Genomic DNA, 14,744 nt, shown 5'->3' on the forward strand with positions numbered 1-14,744 from the left:
AAAACAGCTACTTAGTCCCTCTGCTCCAGGCTGGGGTACTTCTGGATTCAGCAAATGGTTGACAGTTCCATTGGACTGAATGGCTCCTGCTCATAGAAAACGATTGTTTAATTGTGCAGGGTTTTTTTTCCCTGATCAGATATTGCAGGAATGTGACTGAATATTTAAACTATTTACTACAGTATAATAACAATCATTTAATAGGGTGTAATCATTTATCATTTACTCTTATCTATTTATGATGGAACTATACCACCCAGAGTTACGTTTGGTGAGATGATCAGCTATATAAATTTGCTAAATAAATAAACTAAGAAAGATGCTGTAGTGAATATTTTGAATATTCAGTCATATTCCTACCATATCCAATCAGTGAAAAAAAATCCCTATCCTATTTTTAGTTGTATCTACGCCATTTCATGTCCATTTCAGGATGCACCTTCAAAACTTGCTGGACACAACTAACTGTTTTTGGGCTAGCACCCATCCCTATGACTTTGTGAGAAATGCTCCCAATATAACAGTAATTTTCTTTCAATGAGCCTGGCTTAGCGGTGGGGTGTTGTGATCTACCTCATTTCAGATCTTAAACAAGTTGTCTCTTGAACTCCTTGGTATTGCTACTGAGGACTGTCCCTGGCATCTCTGCAGGTTCTCCTCCTTCTACAGGGCCAGGTTTTATGCCGTCTATATGCTGTAGGGATTCTGGATCAGTGAATTCATGTACTGCTTCCTGAGTTACAGGAAGCAGTACATGAAAGGCCTTTCCACCTTGCTGATTAATTGGAGCCCTGAGCATGGTATGTTCTTGATTTCCAGGATGGGCTCTGGGCAGTGCCTGCAGTCAGGATTAGAAGGTGCATCTTTGCTAACTTTTGATCCTTCTCTTCTGTGTGAAGATCTGTCATATGTGTTATACTAAATCTTCTCTAAATAAGTATGACATAGGGACAATCTTCCATCACCACAAACTTCCACTCCCTTTCCAGCCTCTCCACTGAAATGATAGTTTAACTAGGACATTTGCATTCATACCTAGGCCAGGTGTTGGTCACTGATGAGCCAGGTGCATGGTAGAGATTGTGGCTTCTATATCCATCCAGGTTCCTTTACTGGATTTTCATTTTTATCACATTTGCTAACTACATGATTGGAATAGTATCTACACTGAATTTAGATAAGTCCATATTGGGAATTTCTCTGACTCATGACTTTTGGATTTAACTTGAAGCATTTGGGAGCTGGTTTGGCATAAAGCTTCAGTTATGTTTGACAAGATGTAGCTGGTGCCTAATGTTGTACAGCTGGCATTAGACATGGTATGTCTTGAATTAATCCATGACTGATCAGGTTTCCTCCCACTTCAAGAGTCCTTTGGGATAGTCACAATAGTATGCTTCCACTGCTTCCTGGTTTCTGGAATCTGCCACCTTCTGGCTATCTTTCCTGCTTTCTCTGTAGACTGTGTACTATTCCTCTGTAGACTGGGAACTGCATAGATACAACTAGAGGCAGTTGTGCTAGGAGTTGTTCAAGTAGCATCAGCTGAATGACTTCTTTGCCTTTATTAGCTCTAGAACATGGAGCTATATGGAGTCTGTTTCTTGATCTGGGCTACCTTGTAGAGTTGACAAGGGTAGACCTCCCCTTCAGAAGCTCTCTGGATATTCACTCCCTGTTCCTGCCTCTTGCTTCAGTGTAGTAGCTTGGTATTTACTGCTGCTACTACTGTCTTATAATAGCTGGCAACTAACCCTTAATCCCACTATGTGAGAAACATGGCTTGCACACCCTGTACTGCCATTCTAGTAATTAAAAGTTGAAAATGAAAAAGTTGAAATCATTTCCATAGTATCATTTTCTGGCTGTGTAGCACATAGCATGGCAGTTATAGGATTTAGCCATTCCTTTCCTGCTTGGGAGATAAACCAATCTCACAAGAGATAAACAAAATAAATCTTTTTTTAAAAAGCTAAATGTTAAAAAAAACCCTATTTTAACCTTTAATATTAGAATACAAACAGTGTAATGTGATAATTACACAGCTGCCCATATCACAGTAATACACCTGCTTGAACATTAAGGAAGAATTTTTGTTTTTTTAAATACAGTTTTCCATATAGATCATAAAGTGGAAATGGTCAGCTACAAATAAACTTGAATGGAAAGATAAAAAAAAAAAGAAGACTTAGTATGATAAAGAAAATATAAATCAAAAACATGGCACAAATTCCTGGCTATATCTGTTGCCTATTTTTACAGCAATAACATATTTTTCCAAGCACATTGGGCAAATTTGTGGCCATAGAGCGGAGTCACCTTTTTATGCAGGCTTCAAATCATTTCAGGCTTTTGGCCATGTTTGTTGAAAAAGGGCAACACATTTTATTGTGATTTTTGAGGTTGGGAACAGATAAAAACTATAGCATAATCCCTAAAAAAGGTATGTGCCAGTTTAAAAAAAAAGAGGGGGAGGGGAATCCTGTGTAATTCTTCCAGACTGATTCTCACATTTTTTATCTGTCTCATCCATTTTTGAGCCTCCCCCCTCCAAATGTTAAGTGCAGTCCTTGATTCCTTACTCTTGCTATCAAGAAGAAGGTGTAGCATTAGGCCACAGGAAAAGTTTCTCTCTTGACAGACAGCTCCTCAGACCTAGTGGTCACTTGCTCATTGCTGTTCAAATAAAACACAAATTTATTTAGTTATTGCTTATACAAGTGGTCCACAGCTCAGGATATAGAACAGTATTTTTTAATTTCATTTGTCTTTGCATTGTCAACCAAAGATGGCACTAGAGATACCACAGTAATCCAATAGATTCATTTTCTGACATGGATACTGTAGTTCCAAACAATTTACTTCCAGTTTAAAAAAAAGGGGGGGGGGTCTTCAGTAGAAGGAAAGCTTGATGACAGACAGTTTTTTAGCAAGAAAGAGGCAGGCTTTGCATTTCTTTATGTCAGGATATCCAAGAAAGCAGATACGATAGGATTAAAACTCATAGTTTACCTACCACATTAGATACTTCTAGGAGTGAACGTCTACATTATAGTGTGCTTTGAAAAAATAAACTGGCATGACCCTTTTAATTGTTTCTGTAAATTAAACTGTAAGCTCTTAGAAACAATGTAATGTTAAAGCATAAGAAAAATCTTTGGCATTTTTTAATGATACAAATCTAGATTATTGTTTTCAATGGATATTTATTTTTATTTTCTATAGGAGTTTTAGCTTTGTCAAAAAATTCTTTATTTATTGATTTGTTCATTAGACAGAACATTCATGACAACAAAAATTATGAACCTTCCATATGACTAGTATTCACTTTCAGTCTAATTTTTAGTGTTATCTATATATCCTGGTTTTTCAAATGTTGGCATTATGTGCTTCATAACTATTCTTTCAGAAGCAAACAAAATATATTGATATATGGGACAATGCATGAGTGTCATTTAAGCGTGAAAACCTAAAAGAGGATAAAGCTTGCAAATCATCAGGTGCTAAAAACAGATTGTCCTTTCTTAACTAATGGTCAAGGCAGAAAATTTTGGGCAGATCTATGTGATATAAGAGAAAATGAATCTAGACTCAAAGGAAGTTAGTCATCCTGAGCTTACATTAAAATCATAACTGAGCCCAGATCATTTGCTCTCCAATCAACAAAGCTATAATTGCAGAGAGTGGCATGCTAAACTTTCAACCATTTTCTACCTTCGCAGTTCATGAGAATTGCAGATAGCAAGACATGTTCAGTGCATTCTGCAATCTGTCCTTGTGAATGAACTGGCCTTTTGAAAAGAAAATGTCCTGACTTAGAAAGTAGAGTAATGCTTATGGAAAGAAACCATATTACCACATTAAATTGAAATCTGATAGTATCTCATCCTTATCATCCACATGACCTTCCCAGAGAAAATAAACATCTGAATTCTGTAATAACTAAGGCTAGCTATAGAAATATGATTTCAGCATTCTTGTAAAAATATAACAGTACAGCTACCACTACTGAAAAGGGAAGGACAATCTTTGTACAGTAGTGCATTCCTCAGTTACAGATTTGAAATTTTCCATTAAAAATAGTTTTTCAAAAATAAAGTATCTGCAATTCAAACCTTATAATTTTGAAGTATTCTGTTTATTGTATGTCTTTAGGGTTTTTCTTTGTTTTAACAGCATGCAGCTTGACAGAAATACACTGCCCAAAAAGGGATTAAGGTATATGATATTTTATTCAGCATGACTGCTGTTTCTCTGTTGTTCTGTAACTTCTTTCTATAATATATCATCCTTTTCTTGTTACTGTGTAACCTGTATTGAACAACTAATAGTACTACCATTTATATTAAGAAATCAACTTTTTAAAAAGTTAATGTATTTTCTGTCTCTGGCAATGAGAAGAATAAGAATAATTTGTAGGCTGCATCCTCAGCAATTGTATAATCTGTATATTTGCCTTGAAGATTTTCACAGCTGAAAATGTTTTTTTTTCCCCAGAATTGCTCAACTGTTTCACTGGAATTTCCAGATAAATTTCAAATTTTTGCTTGGGTAGTATCCTCTGACAATCTAAGTGATTCTCAAAGTATGGTCCACTGACCACCAGTGCTTTGCAGAAGTCCATCAAGCGCTCTTCCACAGCCTCACACATTCACTGGGCAGAGCCTGTTTGTGGTCTAGGGGCCACGTTCCTAATGTGCAGAGACACACTAAGAAATGCAGTTTGTCTGATCAAAACAATTTCACTAACCCCTCAAATTCATCAAATATTTCACCTGAATCAAGAACCCAATGTTTGCGTCAAATGTCACTTTAAAAATACCACTTCCCACTGCTCAAAATTTTCTGTTCTTTACAGATTGATTCCTTACAGATTGCCTTTTATTCAGCTAAAGGTAGATGTTTACCACAATGATTATGCTGATTATTGAATCCTACAGCCTTACTTTACTTCTGGCTTTAAATTGACTCTCAGAGAGCTAGAACTATTGGTCAGTTTCCAAAGGTTTTCAATAATAATATTTTCAAGCAGAAAGGATACAAAGATTTTCTGCTACAGTGGAACTATAACTCAGTGAGTTGCCAGCCTCTTGAACGTGCATTTGAGGTGGGTTTTCCAAGGAAACTGGTAGGGAAAAAAACAAAGAACCAGTTATAGTTCCACCAACAGTTTTCTTTATTAAAAACAATATGCTGAGCATTATTCTTAATTATGCTGCAATTGGTACAACACTTTAGTAAGTCTTTTAGAATCCAAGGGGAGAGTTTTGCCATCTTTCTTTTCGTTTATCTTAAGACATTACCTTACATTCTGTTAAAGAAAAGTAATTACTCAATTCCCATGAGAAACATGAGGGCCAATACAGATTACACCTTTCTTGTTCTTGGCTATCAGTCAATTAAAATCTGATCTCAAGTCCAACATTAGCAGTGTACTGTCAACTAACTGAAATATTAGATTGCAATAAAACCTGTTTTTTTCTTGCAATGCATATTACTAAGCAATAATCAGTTTTGCTTAGTGGGGCTTCTCAAGTAGACTTGTGAAAAGAAAAATAGCATCAATCCTGATACCTATTTGGTTATCCAAATATATCCACCTCAACAAACCTTGCCCCCATACATGAATCAAGCGTTACCAAAGCCTTGCAGCCCAACAGTCTGTTTCCAAATATGTGCAGAAATGGGTCCTTGATTCTTACAGCAAGAACAAACTTTTTGTGCAAAGAAAGGGCAGCTGATCCAAAGTCTAGTTTTAAAAATAGGCTTTAGAAAAATCACAGCACCAATTTTTATTTTTATTTTTTTAAGTTTGAAAAATATTTGGGTGTATGTAGAAATGTAAGCACTGCATTGCAATCTGAACTGCCCAAAATGATCTCATATGCTTACTGTATTTTTCCGACAATAAGACGCCCCCATGTACAAGACGACCCCCACTTTTCCAACTCAAAATTAAAAAATCAATATTTTAAAGATAGTGCAGAACACATTTTTATTTAGTAATTAGGTAACATTTACCTGATACACTCGGTGGGAGGAGGTCCAAACCGTCTCTCTGCAGCTCTATTTCCAGGCTCTTTTGCATAACTGATTACATTCAAGCATGAGTGAAACTGCAGATAGCTTGTCTCTGCCTTCCTCTAATTGGTTTGTTCAGCATCAGCTGATGTCAGTTACATCAAGCTCGTGATTGGAGGAAATCTGTTTGGGAGACAAGCTATTTCACTCATGATTGGAGGCTAGCAATAGGAAGAAGCCTCTCTGCAGAAACAAAGTATGGGCAGTTTTGCAACCGCGCGATTCTCGGCTGACTTCCTTGAATAAGACGCCCTTCAGTTTTTAGGGTAAGGATTTTAGAAAAAAGTATCATCTTATAGTCGGAAAAATATGGTATTTGCCATCATAAGCCACTGAAGACTTTGCCTTCTTAGGCCTTTGCCACTAAATGTGGCTAGTGGACTGTATTATACTACTGCAGGTACATTTTTGTCCTTGGTAGCAATCCCCAAAAGCCTATGGGAAATTAAGTTTCCCAAGTCTTTGTTTTGGCAAACACACTTCTTCACAAGTGAGTATTTCTTTTTCACCTGTTATATCTATCTATGTAGTGGTAGAGTGCTACCCCAGGACCATTCTGAGGACAAATAATGTTTTGTCCCATTAAATGTCCCATCAGGTGTCACTAACCAACTAAAATCATTCCTTTTTATAGTGCTGATCTGTTCCATTGTTTTCAAGTTTATCTGTGTATTTTGTTCCTCTAGCAAGTATTATACAAGAACTCATCACTGTCCTCTTTTCACTACCAGTTGTTTTTAAATGTGTCATTATGCTTGAATTCAGCTCCAGTTCTTTGTATACTAGAGTTTTAAAATGTTTTCTGAACAGTTTCCTCTGCATGTTTCTCCATGATACACAAATTGTCTCTGTAAATGGTTTGTCTGTCTTTTTCTTGGGTGATATTTATCCCAAATATTCTATTAAAAATCAACTGAACTGAAAGTGATACTTGATACTAATCTCTAGTCTTTGGGTAAGTATCACACTTTTGTTGTATACAGCATATGAATGAATTAAATTTGCCCATGGTCATCTGTTTCAGGTATACGCCATCTTCTCGGCAGGCTGGTCAAGAGGAAGGGAAAGAGTGGCTACGTTCCCATTCTACTGGAGGGCTACAGGACACTGGAAATCAGTCTCCCTTGGTATCTCCTACAGCTATGTCTTCCTCTGCAACTGGGAAATATTTCTCTAATTTAGGTAAGAAGAAATAATTTGCAGTGTTACTTTATTCATTTTAATTTTTCAGAAGCATATCCTTCATTCATCTGGCACCTCACAAGTAATTCCTATGTGTTTCCATATTAAGTTCTCTCATGTCAGTTACCAGGACTGCTGAGGTTTTTTTGCAAAATGTTCTCTTTCACCCTTCTGTGTGTCATTTTCCCATGAAGTTAAGGGCCTTTCAGAAATGTTTTCGCTATTTATTTCAAAACAAGCACAGCTGAAAGTGGTTTGGTTTAACACATTTGCTCAAAATATTTGACACTGTGTGAAAAAAAAGATGATAAATCGTGCCTTCTCTAAAGAAACATTAATTAGAAGGATCAAAAGTCTTCTCCATAAGATCCTTCCAAATGATGATTCCCACTTACTGTGTGTGTGGGAGGGATGAAAAGAAAGAAGTATATATTTGAAATTTTGGCTAAAAATCTCTCTGTACCATGGAATGATCAAGTGTCATATATTTAGGATCATAAATCATAAATCGTTTGTATATTAGATAATCTGTTGTAACTAAGAAAAAAATGTCAAAGTGTACAACTTTGCCTAGGCCAAGAACTTTATTTGGAGATGGGCCATGGAAAAATTTAAATTTTATCTATCTTTACATTTAACTAAAATTACATATAACTAATACAATTCCTTATTTAATTGTTTACCTATTCAATCAAGAAAAAAATACAATTTGCTAAGAACTTCTGGAGGACACTGGAGGCTACATCTAAAACCTTTGGAGCCACATATGACCCTAAAGCCACATGCTATGCTAGGGAGTACCATGAGGTTAAATTCATCCTAGAAGTGGTATTAATTGTTTATAAAGCATAACCAAGATGTCACTTAATTCAATGGATTTTCCCTAGAAGGTACAGTAGTGTTTCATCCAAACGTATTAAAACTTTTGTTTGACATTGCAGTAAGTCCAACAAATTTATCTCAGTTCAAACTTCCTGGACCAAGTATGATGCGATCAAACAGCATCCCTGCTCAAGATTCTTCTTTTGATCTCTATGATGATTCTCAGCTGTGTGGTAGTGCCACATCCTTAGAGGACAGACCACGTGCAATTAGTCATTCTGGTTCATTCAGAGATAGCATGGAAGAAGGTAAGGGGGTATAAAGTAGTATAGCATGAACAATGGTTCCTTTTCTCGTTACTGTGTAACCTGCATTGAACAACTAATAGTAATAGATATATTACAAGCAAATCATGGATTTGAACTGATTCTTGGGTTTGTTTCCTGTCTGCTTGGAATTCATTCTTACTTCCATAGTTCAGTAGCCTTTGAAAGCAGAACAATACTCTTAAGTATGGTTTGTCAATAGTTAAAATAAAATCAATACTTTCTTAAGTATAATAGGCCTATTCTGTCCTTCCTTAATATTTTCATCACTTCTCTTTGTTAAGCTGCAACAATTATACATATATATTGCCTTTTATGATTCTTCCTGGAACAGTTATTCACAGCCACACCAGTAACTAAGTTGCTGAAGATTTTTAATGAAATAAAAATCATATAAAATGAAATCAATCTTAGTTATGATCATCAACCTGATTTTCATCAACCTGATTTTCTCATCATGAGTGCTGATTCCTTACATATACACTGCATGTTTGTATAAAAACATTGTTTTTGTTTACACCAAGGTGTTCCTTCTGTTTTTTTGTGTAGATCTGGCAGCATCCCAAAATTAATAAGCATTTGATTCTGGCACCTGCAGCAAATCCAGCTCATTTTATTCTTCTGCATTTTCAACAAGCTGAGTTGGCTAGCCATCCATAGCTAGAGATAACAAAAATGAAAAATCACATCACTTCAATGGCCCAAGTGGCTTTGCTTCATAGAGGCCTAATAGTGTGCAAAAAATTAGCAATATTCTGGATCAAACTGGGTTAAAAGAGCAGGGCAACTTTAACCCTATGCTCCTATTATAGCCCAAGTATATATCAGGGGCCTCAACACCTGCCATTTGCATTGCAAATGGATGCTTTTTTTCTCTGAAGTGAGTTCAATATAAACCAAGATTCAATGAAGTACAAAGGGTTATAGCCCTCCTGTTCTGCCATATAATTATTCCAACCTGAACCAAATTCTTAAACCAACAAAGTTCTCATCAAGATCAGGAAATCTATCTTTGATATTACTTTTAATAATGCTAATTGCTAAGTTGGTTGCTATGTCTAGTTTTACCCCAAGCTACATATGTAAGTTAAAATTGGTTCCATATAGTGTATGTTATCGAAGTGATCCAATACTTTTAAAACAGAATCCATCTCACTTAGAGTGGAAACTGTCCTCCTAGCAATAGCAACTTTTATCTTCCATGAAATGTAGAGTCCATGCTGCAATTTACACCTTCTGTATTTGCTTTGCCAAACATTGCTTTGCCAAAGGGTGACATTCAACTGCTGTTTTGCTATCAGGGCAAAGTAAATGACGATGTTGTTTGCTGGCAAAACTGCAATGCATTACTAAAATCTCTGTGTACGAGTTTTTTTTAGCATAGAAAAATTGTTGTGTAAGTGTGTGGAATAAAACTGTATTTCTAAATAGGTAGTCTCTGAAATAGCTTTCTTTTTGCAGACAGTTGCTTGAATTTAAAAAGAGATGTTCTGTTATTGAATTTGCCAGTGAATCATGCTTGTTGCTTTACCAATATTTTTCTAATATCACCCTTGGTGTTTCTCTGTTTTAGTACATGGATCATCATTGTCACTAGTTTCCAGCACTTCTTCTCTTTACTCCACAGTAAGTCTTGACCATATATTAAAAAGCTTGGAAGTTGTAGATCCCATGCATATTTTTTAAAATTGCTTTGAAAAGACATTAACATCTGGTGTGATAACTGCTGCAAGTTTATTATATGCACAAAAATGGAAAGACTCTGAAATACCCACAACAGAGGAATGGCTGGTGAAGATGACAGAACTGGCAGAGATGACAAAATTGACTTGTTAGAGAGAGGATGATAACTACGTTTATTAGTGACTGGACACCCCTTAAAGACTTTGATGAAAAAAGAAAAAAAATGAACTTGTGATTTATGAGTTTGATTATTATAAAGGCTAGACTATGGAAAGAAGGAATTTATTCTGTACTTGTAACAACTGTTAAGAAGACTGGAATCCCCTCCCCTGCCCTCCCCTGCCCTCCCCTGCCCTCCCCTCCCCTCCCCTCCTCTTCTCTTCTCTTCTCTTCTCTTCTCTTCTCTTCTCTTCTCTTCTCTTCTCTTCTCTTCTCTTCTCTTCTCTTCTTTCACTTACTTATTACTTTCCTTTCCTTGCTTTTCTTTTTCAAAATTTGTATTGCTTTTATTCTTTTAAAAATTTCTTTAATAATTTTTTTAAAAAATCCCCTCTCACCCCTATGGGTGGTGTGTGTCTTCCTCAATCTCGGGTCCTCTACCAGAGGCCTGGGAGTTTGAGGGTTCTGCACAGTATCTTAGCTGTTCCTAGCACAGCACTCTTCTGGACAGAGAGCTCTGAAGTTGTTCCTGGGATCTGTTGGAGCCCCTCTCCCAGCTTAGAAGTCACAGCCCTGAGTGCTCCTACCACCACTGGGACCACTTAGGCCTTTATTTTCCACATCCTCTCTAGTTCCTCCTTCAGGCCCTGGTACTTCTCCAGCTTCTCATACTCCTTCTTCCGGATGTTGCTGTCACTTGGCACTGCTACATCTATCACCACTGTTGTCTTCTGGTCCTTGTCTACTATATACTATTGTCTACTAATATATATTGTCTACTACTATATATATAAAAAGAAAACACGTTAACATCTGGCAACTCACAAACAATGATAACTTCTTACTGCTGTCTGAATGTTGTAACACCTTCCTTGTGGTTCCAGAAATAGTATACCATTGCTTCCTTGACCGTTTTCTGGAATCTTTTGTTATTTTCCTTCCTTCCCTTGAGAGCAATTGTTCAAAATTGTTTGCTGCTCATAGCTGATGTGCTGTACCTTACTGGCTTGTTTTTGTGCACTTTAAAGAGCAAGCAACATCATAATTGGCCATTCAGTGGATTGCTTTTCTTGTACTGAAAGAGATTTGTCAGTGTAGGAAATTACAGCATTGCTCTGACAGCACAATTTTGGAATCTGGTATAAAATGATTTATGGTGAGCCAGGCTAAAGGTGCTTTTAATTATTAGTAATACTTTTTTTTCCTTATGGAGGAAGTTTGTTTTGAGATTGTATGTATCAAAAAGTATGAAGTTATGACAACTCATCACTAAAAATGTCATTACACATTTCATTCTTAGAAAGCTGAATACTTCAAGGTTGATAATCTACTAGCCTACTTGTAGATTAGTAGCTTGGTTACACACAGTATAAGTATCCCATATGAATGTACATATTTATCATAAATTGGGATCCATTCACAGGAGAAAAGATACTGGTGTTCATCCAGGTTTTCCTTGGAAACTGAAATCACTTGCGTGGTGCTTTGGTTGCCCAATTTTTGAAAAGTATGGTTACTGCCTCCTTGGGGTTCAAACCTATTATAAACACATACAGTGTAAGTCCAATTGTCCACGAATTTCAAGATCACTACATGGAATTACTCCCTCTAAATGCAAATTCTACTTTTATTGTCTCTTCCCCGTGTATTCAGGCCACCAAACAATTTCTTCTAGAAGTTTCTCAAGTAATAATGATTTTATATTAAAGCTTGCAGGGTAAGTGCATGTAATGTACTATAAGAACTGCAGAGTTGAATATCACAATATTTACATAGTAGTTAACATGTTTTAGTTGTAGTTTTAAAAAGGGTCCTGGGCTTGGTTCAAAATATAATAAGCTGGAAATTTAACTGTATTTATTTATTTATTTGTAAAACGTCATATTTAGCAGTATATTTGATTACATGCCTGATAATTGGTGGTTTTAAGTGCAAACTACTATGCTTAAAATGTCATCTACATATTAGTAGGGTTTAATATCAAATACAAATTCCTGTAAACTAGAAAAATATGAATTTCTAGAGTCAGTTTATAAAATGTTACTGCACCAATGTCAACTCCTGGCACCCACATAGATAGATTTTCTCCATGACAATCTTTCTGGAACCTGGCCTTTCAGGCCTTCCAACAGTGTACCCATTGCCCTGTAATTGAGCCCATCCACCTTACTGCTGATCATCCTCTTCTTCATTTTCCTTCCACCTTTCCCAGCATTACAGACTTCTCTAGACAGCTAGATCTTCACCTAACATGTTTGACATAGGATAACTTGACCCTGGTCATTTGTGGTTGGGGGGCGGAAACTCTGGGTTAGATCTGGGTTGATTTGTTCAATGATCCATTTGTTTGTTTTCTTGGCTGTCCATGGTATTCTCAGGAGTCTTCTCCAACACCAAAGTTCAAAAGCATCAGTGCACTTCTTATTCTGCTTCTTCAGTCCAACTTTCACTTTTATAGAGTGTTACAGGGAATACCATGGCTTGCACTATTTTGATCTTTGTACGTATCGACACATTACACAATCTGAATATCTTTTCCAAGGCCTTCATAGCTACTGTTCCAAGTGCTAGTGAGCAGCATATTTCTTGACTGCTTCTTCCTTTACTATTGATGGTTGATCCTAAGAGGCAGAAGCTATCTACCACTGTGGTATGTTCATTATAATTTCTAAAACTGGTTGTTGTACTGTCATTAGTTTGATCTTCTCCATATTTAATTTTAGTCCCATTTTTTCACTGTGCTCCTTGACTTTTATTACTAGAGCTTGCAGAACCTCTGTGTTTTCAGCTATTAATGTAGTATCATCAGCATAGCACAGGTTATTGATGTTTCTTCCTCCAATTTTAAAACCTTGCTCATCTTATTCCAATTCAGCTTCCCTTAATATATATTCATCATACAGGTTAAATAAATAAGGAGAGAGTATACAGCCTTGTCTCACTCCTTTGCTAGCCTGGACCCAGTTTGTTTCATCATGTTCTATCCATACTGTATTTTCCGGACCCGTATACAGGTTTCTCATGGGGACGAGATGTTGTGAGATCCTCATTTTTCTAAGCATATTCTATAACTTGACATGATTGACACAATCAAATGGCTTACTATAATTAACGAAGGCAAATTGACTTCTTTTTGGTATTCTTTCACTTTCTCAGTTATCCAGTGTGCTTCAGGATGTGTGATCCATTTTGGGGCTCCTGGGTTGTGCTGCTGAAATTTGGCATCAAATTTCTGAATTTCAGCAGTGCAATTTTTTCACATTTGGGGACAAATTAGAGCTTTGCATGCCTTAACACAACCTATTCTGTACTGAAAAAAATATCACCTAAAGTCTTGTAAATGGTTTGAAATTAGCAAACCAGTTGTCATAAACCCTGTGCTTTCATAGACCCTACAAATAAATAAATAAATAAATAAAAAGAAAATATAAACATGAAGGGGAAAAAAATCCCCAACCATAATTTATACTGATATTATTATCAGCCTTTTCCTCAGCAGGCTGAGTTGAAATTAATGAAACAAGCCGAAAAGAATTCAACAACTTCAGATAATTTACTGCAGAAAATCTAAGAAGCCATTACAAAAGAATTCTAGCAAAGTCCAAGCTCTATTTAGAATAATCAGCGTGTAGTTTTTGTTTTTGATGGTTTGTTTTACATTTTTTTTTCCTTGCCCCTTTTACATAGAGGGCTAGAAGCAATTCTCTTTTGGTTGGGAATACAGTTGTCATCTGTTCTTTGGTTTGGTAACAGTCTGATGTAGTATCAGCTTGTTTCCTTAGACAGTGTGAGAAGTGCTTTCACAATAACTTGGATAATTTGAAAAATTCAGAAGCTCGCAATTTACACTTACATCATACAATTAATAATAATATTAACTGACACCATTAAGAACGTTGGCAGCATACAACCACTCTAATCAAATGATAAATAAATAAATGTATTAATGGACTTATATGCCATCACATCAGAAAAATCAGTCAAGGACAGTCTTTTCAAGATTTCAGTAACTTGACCCTCTCCTATCTCACTTTTCAACTACTTGATAATACTTTTTCATCATTGTTTGAGGATCTAACTGTGATAATGGAAGCTGAAGTACGTTTTATTAGCGGCATGGCATTCTCTTGGATTTGAAATCTACAGTGTGATTTGTTCTTGAAGGACATAATAATTGATCAGCAATACCCCTGCTGATCTTCATAGACAACTAGGGTAAAGCTCATTCAGTTGTGCAGTTCCTAATCAAGAAGTGGTGCTCAAATGGAAACATCATACAAAAGGTTTAAATTCAGTGTTGGACAAAAAATATTTATTCTATAAGTTTATTCTGTGTTTCTCTACTTCTTTCATATGCATGTTTAAAGTGTCCTAATTCTATGCCATTAAAACAACAAATATATTTCAGTGTACAGACTGTCATGATAAGAGGTACAAGAGGATTTTTGCTTTTGCTTCAATGGTACATCAGATAATCAGCCACCCTCCTTT

At 36.2% G+C, this 14,744-nt stretch overlaps 1 protein-coding gene across 1 annotated transcript in view; it reads left to right on the plus strand.

Moving 5' to 3' along the window:
• The window catches only part of LOC103060632 (neuron navigator 3), a 107,544-nt gene that overhangs the window by 54,263 nt on the left and 38,537 nt on the right, over positions 1 to 14,744 (plus strand). The window contains exons 9-12 of the mRNA XM_088141844.1: positions 4,177 to 4,218; positions 7,106 to 7,263; positions 8,205 to 8,393; positions 9,985 to 10,037. Of these exons, the coding sequence (XP_087997970.1) occupies positions 4,177 to 4,218; positions 7,106 to 7,263; positions 8,205 to 8,393; positions 9,985 to 10,037 (442 nt within the window). The remainder of the gene's footprint in view (positions 1 to 4,176; positions 4,219 to 7,105; positions 7,264 to 8,204; positions 8,394 to 9,984; positions 10,038 to 14,744) is intronic.

Source organism: Python bivittatus, unplaced genomic scaffold (genome assembly GCF_059951505.1).
Source record: "Python bivittatus isolate LINGU-HERP-01145 unplaced genomic scaffold, Pbiv_v1 ctg000330_np1212, whole genome shotgun sequence".
Lineage (NCBI taxonomy): Eukaryota > Metazoa > Chordata > Lepidosauria > Squamata > Pythonidae > Python > Python bivittatus.